We start from the raw sequence: 13,130 nt of genomic DNA on the forward strand, positions 1-13,130 counted from the left end.
CTTTTTCCACCGCTGCGTCTCATTCTCCCTGTCGTGTCAGGGCTCCGTGGTACTCGGGGATGACACAGATGAAGGTGGGCCAGCCCTAGGCGGTTCCCCAGTTCGGGGAGGCGATGTCTCAAGAGGCAGGTGCAATCGGAGCGTTACCCACTCTGGGCCTGGCTCCTGAGAGGGACAGGCTGAGACAGGGTGGATTGTCTGATAGTGTTATTCAGTCTATCCAGGCAGCTAGAGCGGGATCCACCACAGCCTGTTACAGGCCGAAGTGGCTGGGATTCCTGCGATGGTGTGAGGAGCGGAGAATAGAGCCGCTATCTTGTGAGTTGGGCTCTATTTTATCCTTCTTACAGTTACTGGTGGACAGTGTGGCAGCCATCTCGTCCTGCCATGAGGGATTGACGGCAGGTCAGCCATTTCTCAGCCACTAATGTTGCAGTTTTTACGGGGGGTCAGGAGGCTGCGCCCAGTAGTGCACGCCTCTGCCCCGCACTGGGACCTGCCGCTGGTCCTCGAGGCTCTGGTCTCAGAACCATTTGAGCCTATGGAGCTCTCCTCCCTGAAAGCACTGTCATGGAAGACAGCATTGCCACTTGCCTTAAAGTCAGCCAAGAGAGTGTCCGAGTTAACCGCTCTATCGGTGCACCCGAGTTGCTTGGTGATCCGGGGTGACCAGAGCGGGGCGACACTCAGACCGAACCCCTCCTTTTTGCCCAAGAGCCTAAGGAGTGCGTTCAGGTCGAGGGCTATTCAGTTGGGGGGCTTTAATCTTCCACGTGGTGGGAAGAGGGAGGCTAAATTGCACCTCCTCAGCCCGGTGCGTGCACTAGCGTATTATGTGGAGTGCACGGCTGCCCTTAGATGCACTAAACAGCTGTTTGTGTGCTTTGGGGGCGGGGTGATCGGGAAAGCCCTGTCCAAGAAACGCCTGGCATTGCACATGCCTACGGACAGGCAGGGAGAGCCTTCCCCACGGGGGTCCGTGCACAACAGTGTGTCAACAGCCTTATTTAATGACGTGAGTGTGGAGGACATATGCACGGCGGCGTCTTGGTCAACGCCAGGCCCCTTCATAATGTTTTATCTCCTGGACATGTCTGGCTCCTTTTCATCGTCTGTGCTTGCTGGGGCAACGCAGGACTGGTGAGGAGGGAGGGGGGCTCTGGGTCAGTGGGCATCTGACCCCCTCCCCTGGCGTAATGCGCTTATGTTTTTCCACGGGCTCCCGGCCCCGGGGGACGTGACCCAGTGTTGTTGTGGGACGACAGCATGTGTATACATCGGAGCCTGTGTATAACCCTTGTTATATAAACAAAGGCGGAGGCCTCTACTCAGGGGCCCTGTCTGTCCTATGCTGCTCGCTGAAGAGAAGTGTAGGATGACGGGAATGGGAGGCGTGGCCGCCTTATATACGGTAGGGCTTGTGCACGCATTCAGGTAGGCCCGCCCCGGGGTCGGCTACGTCTATAGAATTCTCAGTAGGTGAATGCTTGCATGATAAGGTAGTACCCATAGAGTCCAGGAGAGGGCTCCGCCTGTGTTTATATAACAAGGGTTACCATACGTAACCCCTCGTTTCTTTGTATGGAGGACACACAAATAAAGTCTCAGCAGTGCTGTCTCCAAAATGTTTTGGCGATTGTGGCACCGTCTTCAAATACTTTTGTGCAGAGAGGATAGTTTTGTTAGAGATTGTTAATCTTAAACTTCTACCTAAATGTTGGAAACATATCTTGAAATACAAGAACATATCATTTAGTTTGCCTTTTAGTTGATGGTTTACCATTTAAAATGTGAGCTTCCATTGTTTGTGTGCCATCAGAACTGCAAAATAAATCAGGGTAGATGGATTTGCCCTAAATAGAATTTCTACATTTTAATGGTGTGTTTCATTCATGTATACCTTTCCTAAAATAAGTTTTGTTTTAGGTCTGCGTTGTTTTGAATGCAACATAAGGCCACTGGACTCACATGGGGAGAGAAAATGGCCATTATTCCTAACAAGTGTATGTTCAACTTCACAGTGTCATTAAATGTGACCAAAAGATGCAGGCCGTCTCATCACCAAAAAGCTTGAAGCCTTCTGTTGCACTGTTTATGTTTAGCATGTCATTTACATACTGAGTTCAAAAGTGCCAGTAATTGTGTGATGTTGCCAGTAGTTGCGTTGCATTGTTGTTAGTATTCATGTCCTGGTAGCTTGTTAAAATGATAGTATAGGGAACTGGGAGGCTGCTGCTCCCAACAAAATGACGTATTCATTTTTTGTATAACTTTCTCTTTTTCTTTAAAGTTATTTTGCTCAGTTGCAATACAATAGCAAAAACGTAGTGCTTCAGTATGGAATAATTCAGTTGTATCCTGTTCATAAGAGAACATTTGCATGAAGCTGAACCTTCCCCTTGTTCAATCACTCAGCTTCATTTCAGTTTTGTGTTATTGATGTCCCATTATGTCTCAGTTCACAAAAAATGGCATCCTGTTTGTTTGACTGGGCCTTCATGCAAGGGCAGAGCAGTGCATCTGTCCTGTGGGCATTGAATTTACTTTTAAAAGTATTCCCAATGATAGTCAAGTGTTTACCGTGTACTTACTCAGTGAACTGATATGACACTGGCTTATTTGTCCCCTACAGCATTAAGATGGCTGAAATCACTTACCAGTAAAGAAGAGCGTGTGGATGGAAAACAGGAAGCCTATATAGGAAAGCAGAACATATCCAGAGCCTTTTTTAGCAACAAAAAAAAACTTTGGAGAATGCATTTCAATAACCAATCTAAAATGTTTTGTAAGCCACGGGTTTTGACAGAAAAGAGTATGGTTCTGCATCAGCAATGCATAGCAGCAAGCGTAGCTTTTCTGACATACTAACTCAGCCTTTGATATGTAAACTGAAGTTTCTAACTGTCTCTCTCTATTTCCCCCTCTTCTCTTTGCCTCCCCACCCTTCCTGCTCTCTTTTCTTTCTTCCATCAGGGCGAAGTGGGACCCATGGGAAGGAAAGGAGAGGTTTGTCGAATTAGACTTCGCTGTATTAGATATAATCCATTCTGTCTTATTCTGCAGCACAGTGGAAAGCCCTGTCAAGGCTACACGGCTGCTATAGAAGACTAGGCAATACCTCCAGGCCTTGGGAAATCTGGCCCCCGGGCAAAATATACATCACAAAAGGCTTCTTTTCTAAAGGCGCATCAACTGCAATATCAAACACTTACAGTACTGTCTACAGAATCCCAATTGATGGAGATATAGCCTCCCTAGTGCCCATATTTACTGTTAAACCTGTCAAGATTTCCATTTCGGCATGGTACATTTGTTTCGAATAATTAGTCGGCAGATGTACTTTTATGTCTTATTTCTTGAAACAATGGGTGCTTGTAACCAGATGAAGGCAGCTTCTCTGAAATAACGACTGAAATGTTTATTCTCTAGAGAAATAAGCTAACTGAGCTAACTGCTGTCTTCTAACCTTTAATTGTTCTAGGCTTAATCGTTTTAAAACGAGACTCCTTTCAAATTTGTTTTTAATATGCATTTGGTATACAGGGACTGTGCTAACAAAGGCTAAAGCTACATATCATCATGTGACTGCAACACAGGACATAGCCACTGTCCACTATTCCACGCAGTTGGAAAACTCTACATAGTAGATGTGCTTGTTATACAAATATTGTTATTTGTGTTAACTGTAACACATCATCACCCTCCATGTAAAATTGTAAATTATATTCTCCTTCGTAGTTACACAGACTGTAACATCAAAAAAACTTAACATTACTTTGCAGTAGCTTTAGCTGGACAAGCTAATGGTTGCAACTCATATTGGAGCAAACTAACACACTGTTTCAATCATTCCTTAAACATTTGCTTTTGATTTCGCCACCTTCCTTATTATGGTAGTTAAGCAATGTTGGAACAATGCTCCGCGGCAGGGCTGAACTTACTGTTTATTGATCATTATGAATAATATATTATACTGTAATTATTACAAAATAAGCCAATTTCAGCCTTTTTCTTTTTAATTTCTGATCTTGTGTCATCTCTCTTGTTTCTTCAGACAGGATTCAAGGGTGACTTAGGCCATAGGGGAACTGAAGGGAAGAAAGGGGACATGGGCCACATGGGCCACATGGGTTCTGTTGGTCCCAGGGGATTTACTGGACAGGACGGGTTGCCGGGCCAACCAGGCCAACCAGGATATCCAGGGAAACCTGTGAGTAAAACTCCTCCCGACCGTATCCTCTGAGCAGAAAAAAAACAAAATAAAAGCAAAGAAAAGTAGACAGAAAGACACAGTCAGTCATTTTCTCTATGGATTGGGTGAGTTAGCTCTGGGAGTAATGGTAGCATTGCTGTCAGTGTGTGTGGGCTCTGTGAATACAGATAATGGAGCGTTGATAAGATCCTGTAGATCTGCAGGCACATTCAATCACAGGTTGAGCCTGTTTTCCCACTCCCATAGTGGATACGGCTGAATCAAAGTGTAATTGTGTGCTACAGGGCAAGCCTCCCTCAGATGAACATCTTCTGAAGCTCTGCACTGATGTTCTGCGTAGTAAGTATCTGTTTGCTTTTATGTCATTTTGCTGAGATCCACAGTATAAAAGCTTGGGTCTCAAATTCCCTCCTAGCACACATCAAATGCTGTTAAGAGTAGAGTTGCACAATTCACACAATTGCTTTCTTTAATTTACACTGATTATAAGATAATAGGGTTAAAAAGGTATCTGGTAAAACATTTAAGTAATAACTCTCTCTTGAAAAAGTTGCACAATGTAAAATAACCCATCATAATAATGGATTTATTAAGTTATTTCACTTTTTTGACAAGAATCTGAATGTAATTGTAAATCAGTAATTTAGTGGTTGCATTCTAAGTCAAGCAAAACTATGGGTGCTTTCGATTTTAACATGCCTACCCGCTTCCCTCAGTAATTCAATGCATCTTAAGTCCTCACAACAATGATGCAATAGGTCGAAACCCATAGTAATATAGATACAATATTGTAATAACTGGTAATCCAATTATGTTATTGGTTTGTTGATGGGGACAGTTGCATTTAGCTGCAGCTATATGTGCAAGACAAATATTTGAACCCTCTCACTTTGCCTATATGTTGAAAGATGAATTTGATAAAGCCCTTCATCTGAAGAAGAAAAATGCGGCAAAGTTACAGTAGAAAAAGTAATTTTCATTATATAAACAAGATATGATCATGTTGACTTTATTGCTCTCTCTACAGCTAGTTTACAAAGTTTGCAGTGATGCTAGGAATATCGAGTGACATATTAGTCAATTTATTGTCTGAGCTCTAATTGGATCTTCCGCTATGATGGTCAACCTTGACCAATTTCAGGGTCATGGGAGCAATGATTGGAGGCAGCATAATTTGCTGACTGGAAAGCACTCAAGTTCTCTGCAGCAAACATGATTTACTACCGATTGCACGGAACTAACAGAGTCCTGAGAATCTCTAAATCTCCATGATTTCTTTGAATACTAAACAGAAATGAGTATGTCAATCATTACACCATTGTAGGATATATTCATACTCTGAATGTGCTTAGGCCAGCTATGAAAGCAATTTTCACAAAATATTTGATATCCAAATGGATAACTCAGCACATTTTGGCTGTGCCAATCAGATCATCTTCCATCACTGCTCCAGAGCCTGGTCCCCCAAGCCAAGTGTGAACCCTGCCAGAGTGTTAAGGGGACCCCGGGCGAGCCTGGAGCACAAGGACCCAAAGGCTCAATGGGAACTCAAGGCTACCCTGGCAGAGGTGGAAATCCCGGGTACCCAGGGCCTCCTGGAATGCACGGTCCTTTAGGCCTTAAAGGTAATATCAACCATAATGTTATAAAGGGAAAAATCAACATGGTTTATGTTTTCTGTATTCAATGCCCCAGTGGTTCCACTATCTATAACAGTGACACAAATATTTTAATCATTTTCTCTACCCTAATTAAAACCAAAACTATGAACACAACACAACTTTGTAAAAGAGCTACAACAAAATGAACTGCTGCTTTCATCAACGATTAAAATCTAAACAGTGTCAACGACTAGTAAATTGGATGTGTTGATGTTCACTGTACCCCATAAAACAAGATCATTAAACAAGCGAACATCAGTGAAAGTCAGCAGAGCAAAAGACAACAACTGAATACAAACACATCTCAGAGAGCTGTCTTTGATTTATAACCACTTCAAGACAGGGAGTGGCTAATCAGCCGTGAAAGATGCCAAACTGTACCACACCGCTGCTTTGTTCCATGTAAACTGGTGACTTCAGGGGAACAGCCACTTCAGAGGTATCAGCCTGGCTGAAAACACCAAGGGAAGCGACTGAAAGCTGGACTTGAAGATGAGAGGTTTACTGAAAATATCTCAAATTGGAAGCATTTTGAAGTTAGAAAGAGGTGAAAATGTACCATCCTTGGAAGGTCTACTAAAACACCCTATCAAGATGGATTATGGAAAGTGAAGGATCCAGCAATTGGAGCTTCTATAATGACACTAGGGAATAAAACTGGATATGGGGCTTTTTCTTCCATTCTGACTGCTCTGGGGATGGCAATGCTGATTGGTCTTTCTGTCAGTCCATGACTTTGGTCCGAAGACAAAATCCTATTTGTTTTGCTATTTACCTGACTTTTCCTGACCAGCAAATCAAATGTATTAACCAACAATATTTTGTATATACTTTTTCTGTAAATATATTAACATCTAGTACTGTATACAGTATATATTTGGTAAATATATTCAGGGTTTTAGATGATTAATTTGTTTGAGTCATTAGGAGATTTTCAGTTTGCATTGAGAGTACCCTTGCAATATAATTTAGTAAAGATATTCCCTAAGGATGAATTGTAATCACTATAAGAACTCCATAACTGTTCATTCAGGGCCATCAGATTGAACTTTTAATGTTTACAACACTTTGGTTTACAACCATCACCTGCATAATGAATGACAGTTCTATCAGCCTCAGCTGCAGTTTGTGTGTACAACTAATTAGCAAATGATAGCATGATAACAAGCTAAATTGGGATCGTGGACATTGTAATCTGCTTAACATCATCATAATTGCTTTGTCATTGTGAGCATTATATCCGTATTTAGTTTAAAGCACTGTTAGGGCTACTACAGCTCCCCAGGGCTTGGCTGTAGACTCTTCTAGTCACGTTATATCCTGCAGAGAATTTTGAGCCACCCATGATTTCACAATTCTTTAAATCTATGACAAATACTTTTTCCGATAACAATGTAAAACCGAACCTTCTTTGTCCACAATGGAGGTAACTTTAATCCAAAAAATTATTTGGGATAATAGGGTTGAATAAATCAGTCGGTGAAATAAATTGCTGTAGTGTTATTTTTTAATAAAATCCCGCAGTCAAGGATTGGAAATAGCTGCTTTAGAGGGATAATAGCCTTTTGGTTTCTCAAAGCTCATTTTTTAAAAAGCTTTCATGTAAGGTTTCAAAGCATATATATTATTTCCCTCAGGTGACCTGGGACCAAGAGGGCTTAAAGGCGGCAAAGGTGAAGGTTACATTGGACCTCCAGGACCACCTGGACAGCAAGGTATGCAAAAAACCCTTTTTCTTTTTTGTCTTTAAAATGTCTTCACCCATTAAGTTATTTCCGCAACTTTACCAGGGTGTTCTGACATTTGGCATTTCCAATCCGTGAATTTTTAACTTAAGTGCATCAAGGCTGTTTCCTCTGTTACATTTTTAATGATTATGTGGGTGGATCCTGTTTTTACTTAATTTTCAATGAGATCTCTAAGTGACAGCTCAGTAGGTGGGGTGTACAGACAGTGAGTGCTGAATTTCTCTGGAAGCTATAATAGCTTATTAATTCATGAGTAGATGTAATTTATGATCCAGCATGTGCTATTTTTAGTTAATAGAGCAAGAACTATGACCTCATTTAATGGAGCTCTCTTGCCATAAATGAGGCAGAAGTACCAGTTACAGCCGTTTTTTAGCTTTCTTTATCACTGCAGGAATTCAGGGTCCACGTGGCTTTGATGGAATCGGCCATCCAGGAAATGAGGGAATTCCTGGAAAACCAGGGCCTCCAGGAGTTCTTGGTAAACGGGGCAATCCAGGACTTCCAGGGGTTTGTGATGTTTCCATGTGTTATCAAAACTACAACCTCAGGGAACATTACAGCAAAGGACCCAACATCTGATGACTAAGAAGCAGGGGAGAGGATGCTATTGAACACAGGGTGTTTCGAGAATTTACTGTATCACTGTTTTACAGAGATGTGTATGACTGTTGACTACTTTATGACAAAGTGTGCGTGTGGATATCAGCTGCACTGGAGGCAGAAATAACCTCATTAGTTGAGTTAAAGTGAAATAGGCAGGGCATCAATTCTTGATTATGAAATTCATGATCAAAGACAGTCAGCACGCTAGCAACCGACAGTTTCTTACTGTGATACCAGACTTACATGGCTAATTTATTCTTGCCAAGTTTGAAAAGCAGCTTACGAAAGTGGGGTTTCATTCTAAGTAAGTCAGGTAAGCACCAAGATTTTTATAACTAAGTTGTGTTGTTTTTGTGTCAATAGCAGGACAACTAGGATTTGAAATAACTTTATGAATAGCTACCTCCTCTTTTACTCTATGTTTAAGTCAATGTTACTGAAGGTTTTGTTAATACTTTGGATTAATCCCTCTTCCCATTTCATTCCAATGCAAACAACACACAGACACATTTCCTAAACAAAATATATAAATGATAAAATGATAAAATAATGATGAAAGTGTATTTTAAAAAGGATGAAAGGACCTTTTGCCCTCCTGTGTGAGCTAATGGGGCAAATCATATGATGCATTCTACTCAGAACCCATGCAGTAGAATTTCAGTATGTGAAGTGTTCCTTAATTAATGAATAATTATCAATTTATTCCAGAATATGAGTCATATTAAAACTGCATATAACCGTATACTATGACAGAAGTAGATAACACTCATGCTGTGCTTGAAGGCTGTGGATCCAATTGGCTTCATCAAAAGAGGTCCATATCAACCAGTGAGATATTATTCCCTCCTTCAGTGCAGATCTGACCAAGAGAAATTATTATCTTCAAATTATGTAAAAAGTACAGTACACTCCCTAAAAATCCATTTGGAAAAGTCACAATGAAAGAACAGGACACACAATTTTCACATGATTACCTTGCAAAAAGTAATCATGCAACCTTAAAGTTAATAAATATATGAGAAATGACAGCATTCTGGTTGAAAAAGAATATTCTATGACCTATTATTTATGGAGCACCAGGAGTTATGTAATCCATCACTGTGAGACATTGTAAGAAACATGTTACTGTATATCTTGTCCAATCATATTTGTTTTGTTATTAAGCCAATATTATAGACTTATATTTGCATTGCTCCTGTGTGTGTTTTACATTGAATGATCAAACAGTGATCTTAAAAGCAATTTATTCTAGGCTTACAGTTTTTTTTATTTTTGTTTTTATCTTCAATTATTTTTGTTTTATCTTCAACTTGGTCAGTACTTTATGCTAACATCCCAGAATGCAATGCATCGCATTTTTTGTTGTTGTAATAATTATGGTTGTACAACTATTAACATGTAATGATGAGGATAAACTATGATGATTTGTAAGTGTCGTAAATGTCAATTTGCTGCTTTATATTGACTAAACCATTGGGTATTTGGGGAGAAGTGACTGAGTGAACAAACATTTCTGACACAGCGCATATGTCACCAAATAGCACCCCATAATTAAGACTCATCTGTGGCCTGTACTTGTTGCTGTAGCTCTGTGCAGTGTCCTGAAATATGATTGGCTGCCTGGAAGGTTGTATAGATCCAATCTTGCTTGAAAAAAAAAAAGATTTCCTAGTTGTATTTTGTTCATTCAACTGCTTTTCCTACTTGTTTTTCAGTATGATAGGACCAACTATGACTATTATTTGCATATGTTTACTTTAGTAAAATTATACAGTTGGCCCACAATGTGACCAAACTGATGTATTTTTTGAAATTGTTATCAATGCTTAAAGACTCAACTCATTCAGAGTATTTTACATTTCTCTGTTTTCAACGAGTCAAATGAAAACTACAGGCACAATGATATGGTCCTCTTAAGCAAATTTACAAAAGGGATTCATTGAAGCTCTGTGTTGGCAGAAATGCCACATAAGTAAGAACAGGTCTATGTACATTTTTTATAAATAATAAAACAGTCTGTTTACAAGAATGAAGACACGATGTGGTTAGTTTTTATTTTCACAAATTCAAAAGTCTGTTTTTCCATCACCATTTATGGAAAGTGTTGGTGGTTATGTGCTAAATTGCTTTAGTCCCAGTTTCTCAAGAAAAGGGGCACTCCATGTATGGTGAGGACTGATAAGACTTACATGTCAAAGACTTGGAACTCTTCCAAAGGCCTTGTAGAGGAACAAACGGGTTAGCACCTCTCTCTAGGGTTTAGTCTTCAGAGTGGCTATTTCCAGACTTGTTGCTCTCAAACTGTAATTTTGGACTTGCCAAAATAAGCTTGACAGGTTTAAAGAATCTGTAAGAGAAGCAAGCCACATGTTATCATTCAAGTCTTAAAAAGTAGGAAGAATTCAGGCATGTGTCAAGCAAATACAGTCCTACTGGAAGAGTTATGATTTAAGTGTGACAATCCTACTGCTTATTGCTAAAAATATTAAATGACTTTATTGTATGCTGCCAAATTATGTGTATTGCTTACTTTTACATTTAAATGTTTGCAACCATTATGTCACTTACATTTAAAAGGTTTATAAAAGAAAAAATAAAAGAAATCTCAGGCTGTATATAGCAACACATACTGTAGAGGCTGCCGCCTTTATGAAATGCCTAAACTATAAATAGTTTGATGAAACATTAATGATTTTGCTATTCATAGAGACTGTCCAGTAGTGTACGTATTCCCCAGATACTCCCATAAAAGCATTGGTTCATTCAAATGATCAAAGTCCATCCTCTGGGGAAAGTACTAAAGAAATACAATTATAGGATCTTTCTTTTTTTAAACTTGACCTGAACTAGAAGACTTAATTATGCCATCTGTTTTTAATCTGCCTTTGGTGAGTTAAAGGTAATCTGGTGTTTTTGAGTCGATGAGTAGTGCAGATATCACTGTCAAATCAATCGACAGTAAGGGGAATACTTACTTCCGTGTGTACAATTCTCCGTTATCCAATGGGAATGGAAGTTCACATTGCCTTTAAGAGCTGCCGACATAAATGGATGCGGTGCTTCCCTAAGCGTCAAATACCGCCGCCGATGGGAATACATTGCAATCAGTTGAAAGCTCTTTGCGTCCGTTTATGAAGCTGAAGGAGCCTCGGCGCGTCACAACTGGAGGCCACGGGACCCTGATCAAGCGTCGCTCCTGGACGCTTAGGGAGTGAGAGTGTGTTGATTCTGTGCACTTCATTCTGTATACTTCTCTATTTACTTTATCATATATCCTACTCTGATCAAGTCATCCTACCCTGTGCCCTGTTTGTTGAGCAATTGGTTATACAGTATAAACCACTTATGTTTTTTTTGGTTGTTTGAATATGAAAACCTTTAACTTTATATTCATGTTTTCATTGTTCATGAGATTTATTTTTCTTCTTGAAACTAATATAAATGATATTCAGTTGTTTAATGCCACTTATTAGAGTAACTTAAAGCAGCAGGACACATAAAGGTACATTCTCTTTCCTGATATGCAGGGCCCAGGAGTTCAAAACTTTTAATCCCTATCTGATCAGATCAGATTTGGATTTTGGGGAGTTCAAAACCAAAAAACAGGATTAGGATGACTTTGATATCCGATCAGATCAGGAAATCCAATCAAAGCTTTAATCTGGATCAAACCTTCAAAACGGGTAGTTCAAACCGACAACACAGGATTGGGATCAGTTTGATCCCAAAAAACTGGATTACCCTGATCCCACCAGAGGGGTGGATTTCCAGTGGATTACCAGAGCAAAATGTACTGTACCATTTATTTTAAAATATGTTTCAATTTAAATAAGATGGCAAAGTTTGTTAACTGAAATAATACACACTTTTTAGCCTTCATGGGAAATACATTTTATTTTTCCCATGTTTGCTCACGTTTGTGGTGGCCTATTTTGTTTTCAACCAAATGTTGATGACATAAATGTTTATGCTCATAAAAGTATCACAGCAAAGATTGTCAATCACAAATGTAATTTAGATTAAAGTAAAAATATCTTCAACAAAAAAAAAGTCCATCATCTGTCATCACCTTTCAAATAAAAAAATATAATTAGACATTAGATATCTCTGCAATGTGGTCTCTTGTCTTCCTTGTATTATTTTTCATGTCCACTAGATGGCGATCGGTAGGATTAAAGCACTGATATTCAGGATCTAGTCATCTTGAACAATCGTAATCTGGACCAGGGTGATCCTATCCTGAATTGCTTTGAACTCCAGGCACAAAATCTGGCCGACTTGTCTGATCCTGGATCACAAAAAATGGGATTTCAAAATCGGATCGGATCTGATTGAGATTAAAAGTTTTGAACTCCTGGGCCCAGGACATTAGTATTTAAGTATGGATTGTTACTTTAACAAATATCTTTACAATAATGTCAACCTACAAAAATGTACCCATAGACCCACTCCTATTCCTCAGCATAGAGTTTCTAGACCCAGCTAGTAGCTATATTCACGCTGTGTCCCATTCCATGCTAAGTCATTCTCTTCACGGCTTGGTCCCATCTTCATGCTGACAGCTATGATGCTACGAATGCCAGAGAGGTAGATAGACAGTTTGTTTTTAATGTTAGAATGGGAATAAAATATAAATAATGTTGATAATAATATTCAACTATGTATTAACAGATTCCAAGCATTGCTCAACAAACACTATTTGAGTTGACTAGGACAGTGGTTCTCAACCTGTGGTACGCGTACCACTGGTGGTACGCCAGCTCCCGCTAGTGGTACGTGGAGGAATCTGGCATATAACAAATATTTAAAAAAAAGAAATATTACATTTTATTTATTTTTTTTTTTTTTAGGAGACCTATCATGCTATATTTGAATAATATATTGTAGGGCCATACCTATATA

General features: G+C 39.6%; 1 protein-coding gene across 1 annotated transcript in view; it reads left to right on the forward strand.

Moving 5' to 3' along the window:
- The window catches only part of LOC307026441 (uncharacterized protein), a 60,098-nt gene extending 49,861 nt beyond the window's left edge, over window positions 1-10,237 (forward strand). The window contains exons 27-32 of the mRNA XM_079661828.1: window positions 2,974-3,006; window positions 4,055-4,210; window positions 4,498-4,552; window positions 5,644-5,838; window positions 7,512-7,589; window positions 8,017-10,237. Coding sequence (XP_079517954.1) covers window positions 2,974-3,006; window positions 4,055-4,210; window positions 4,498-4,552; window positions 5,644-5,838; window positions 7,512-7,589; window positions 8,017-8,204 — 705 coding nt within the window. The 3' untranslated portion in view covers window positions 8,205-10,237. The remainder of the gene's footprint in view (window positions 1-2,973; window positions 3,007-4,054; window positions 4,211-4,497; window positions 4,553-5,643; window positions 5,839-7,511; window positions 7,590-8,016) is intronic.
- The last annotated feature ends 2,893 nt before the right edge of the window (window positions 10,238-13,130 follow it).

Source organism: Notothenia rossii, assembly GCF_949606895.1.
Source record: "Notothenia rossii genome assembly, chromosome: 12".
In the NCBI taxonomy this organism is placed as follows: Eukaryota; Metazoa; Chordata; class Actinopteri; order Perciformes; family Nototheniidae; genus Notothenia; species Notothenia rossii.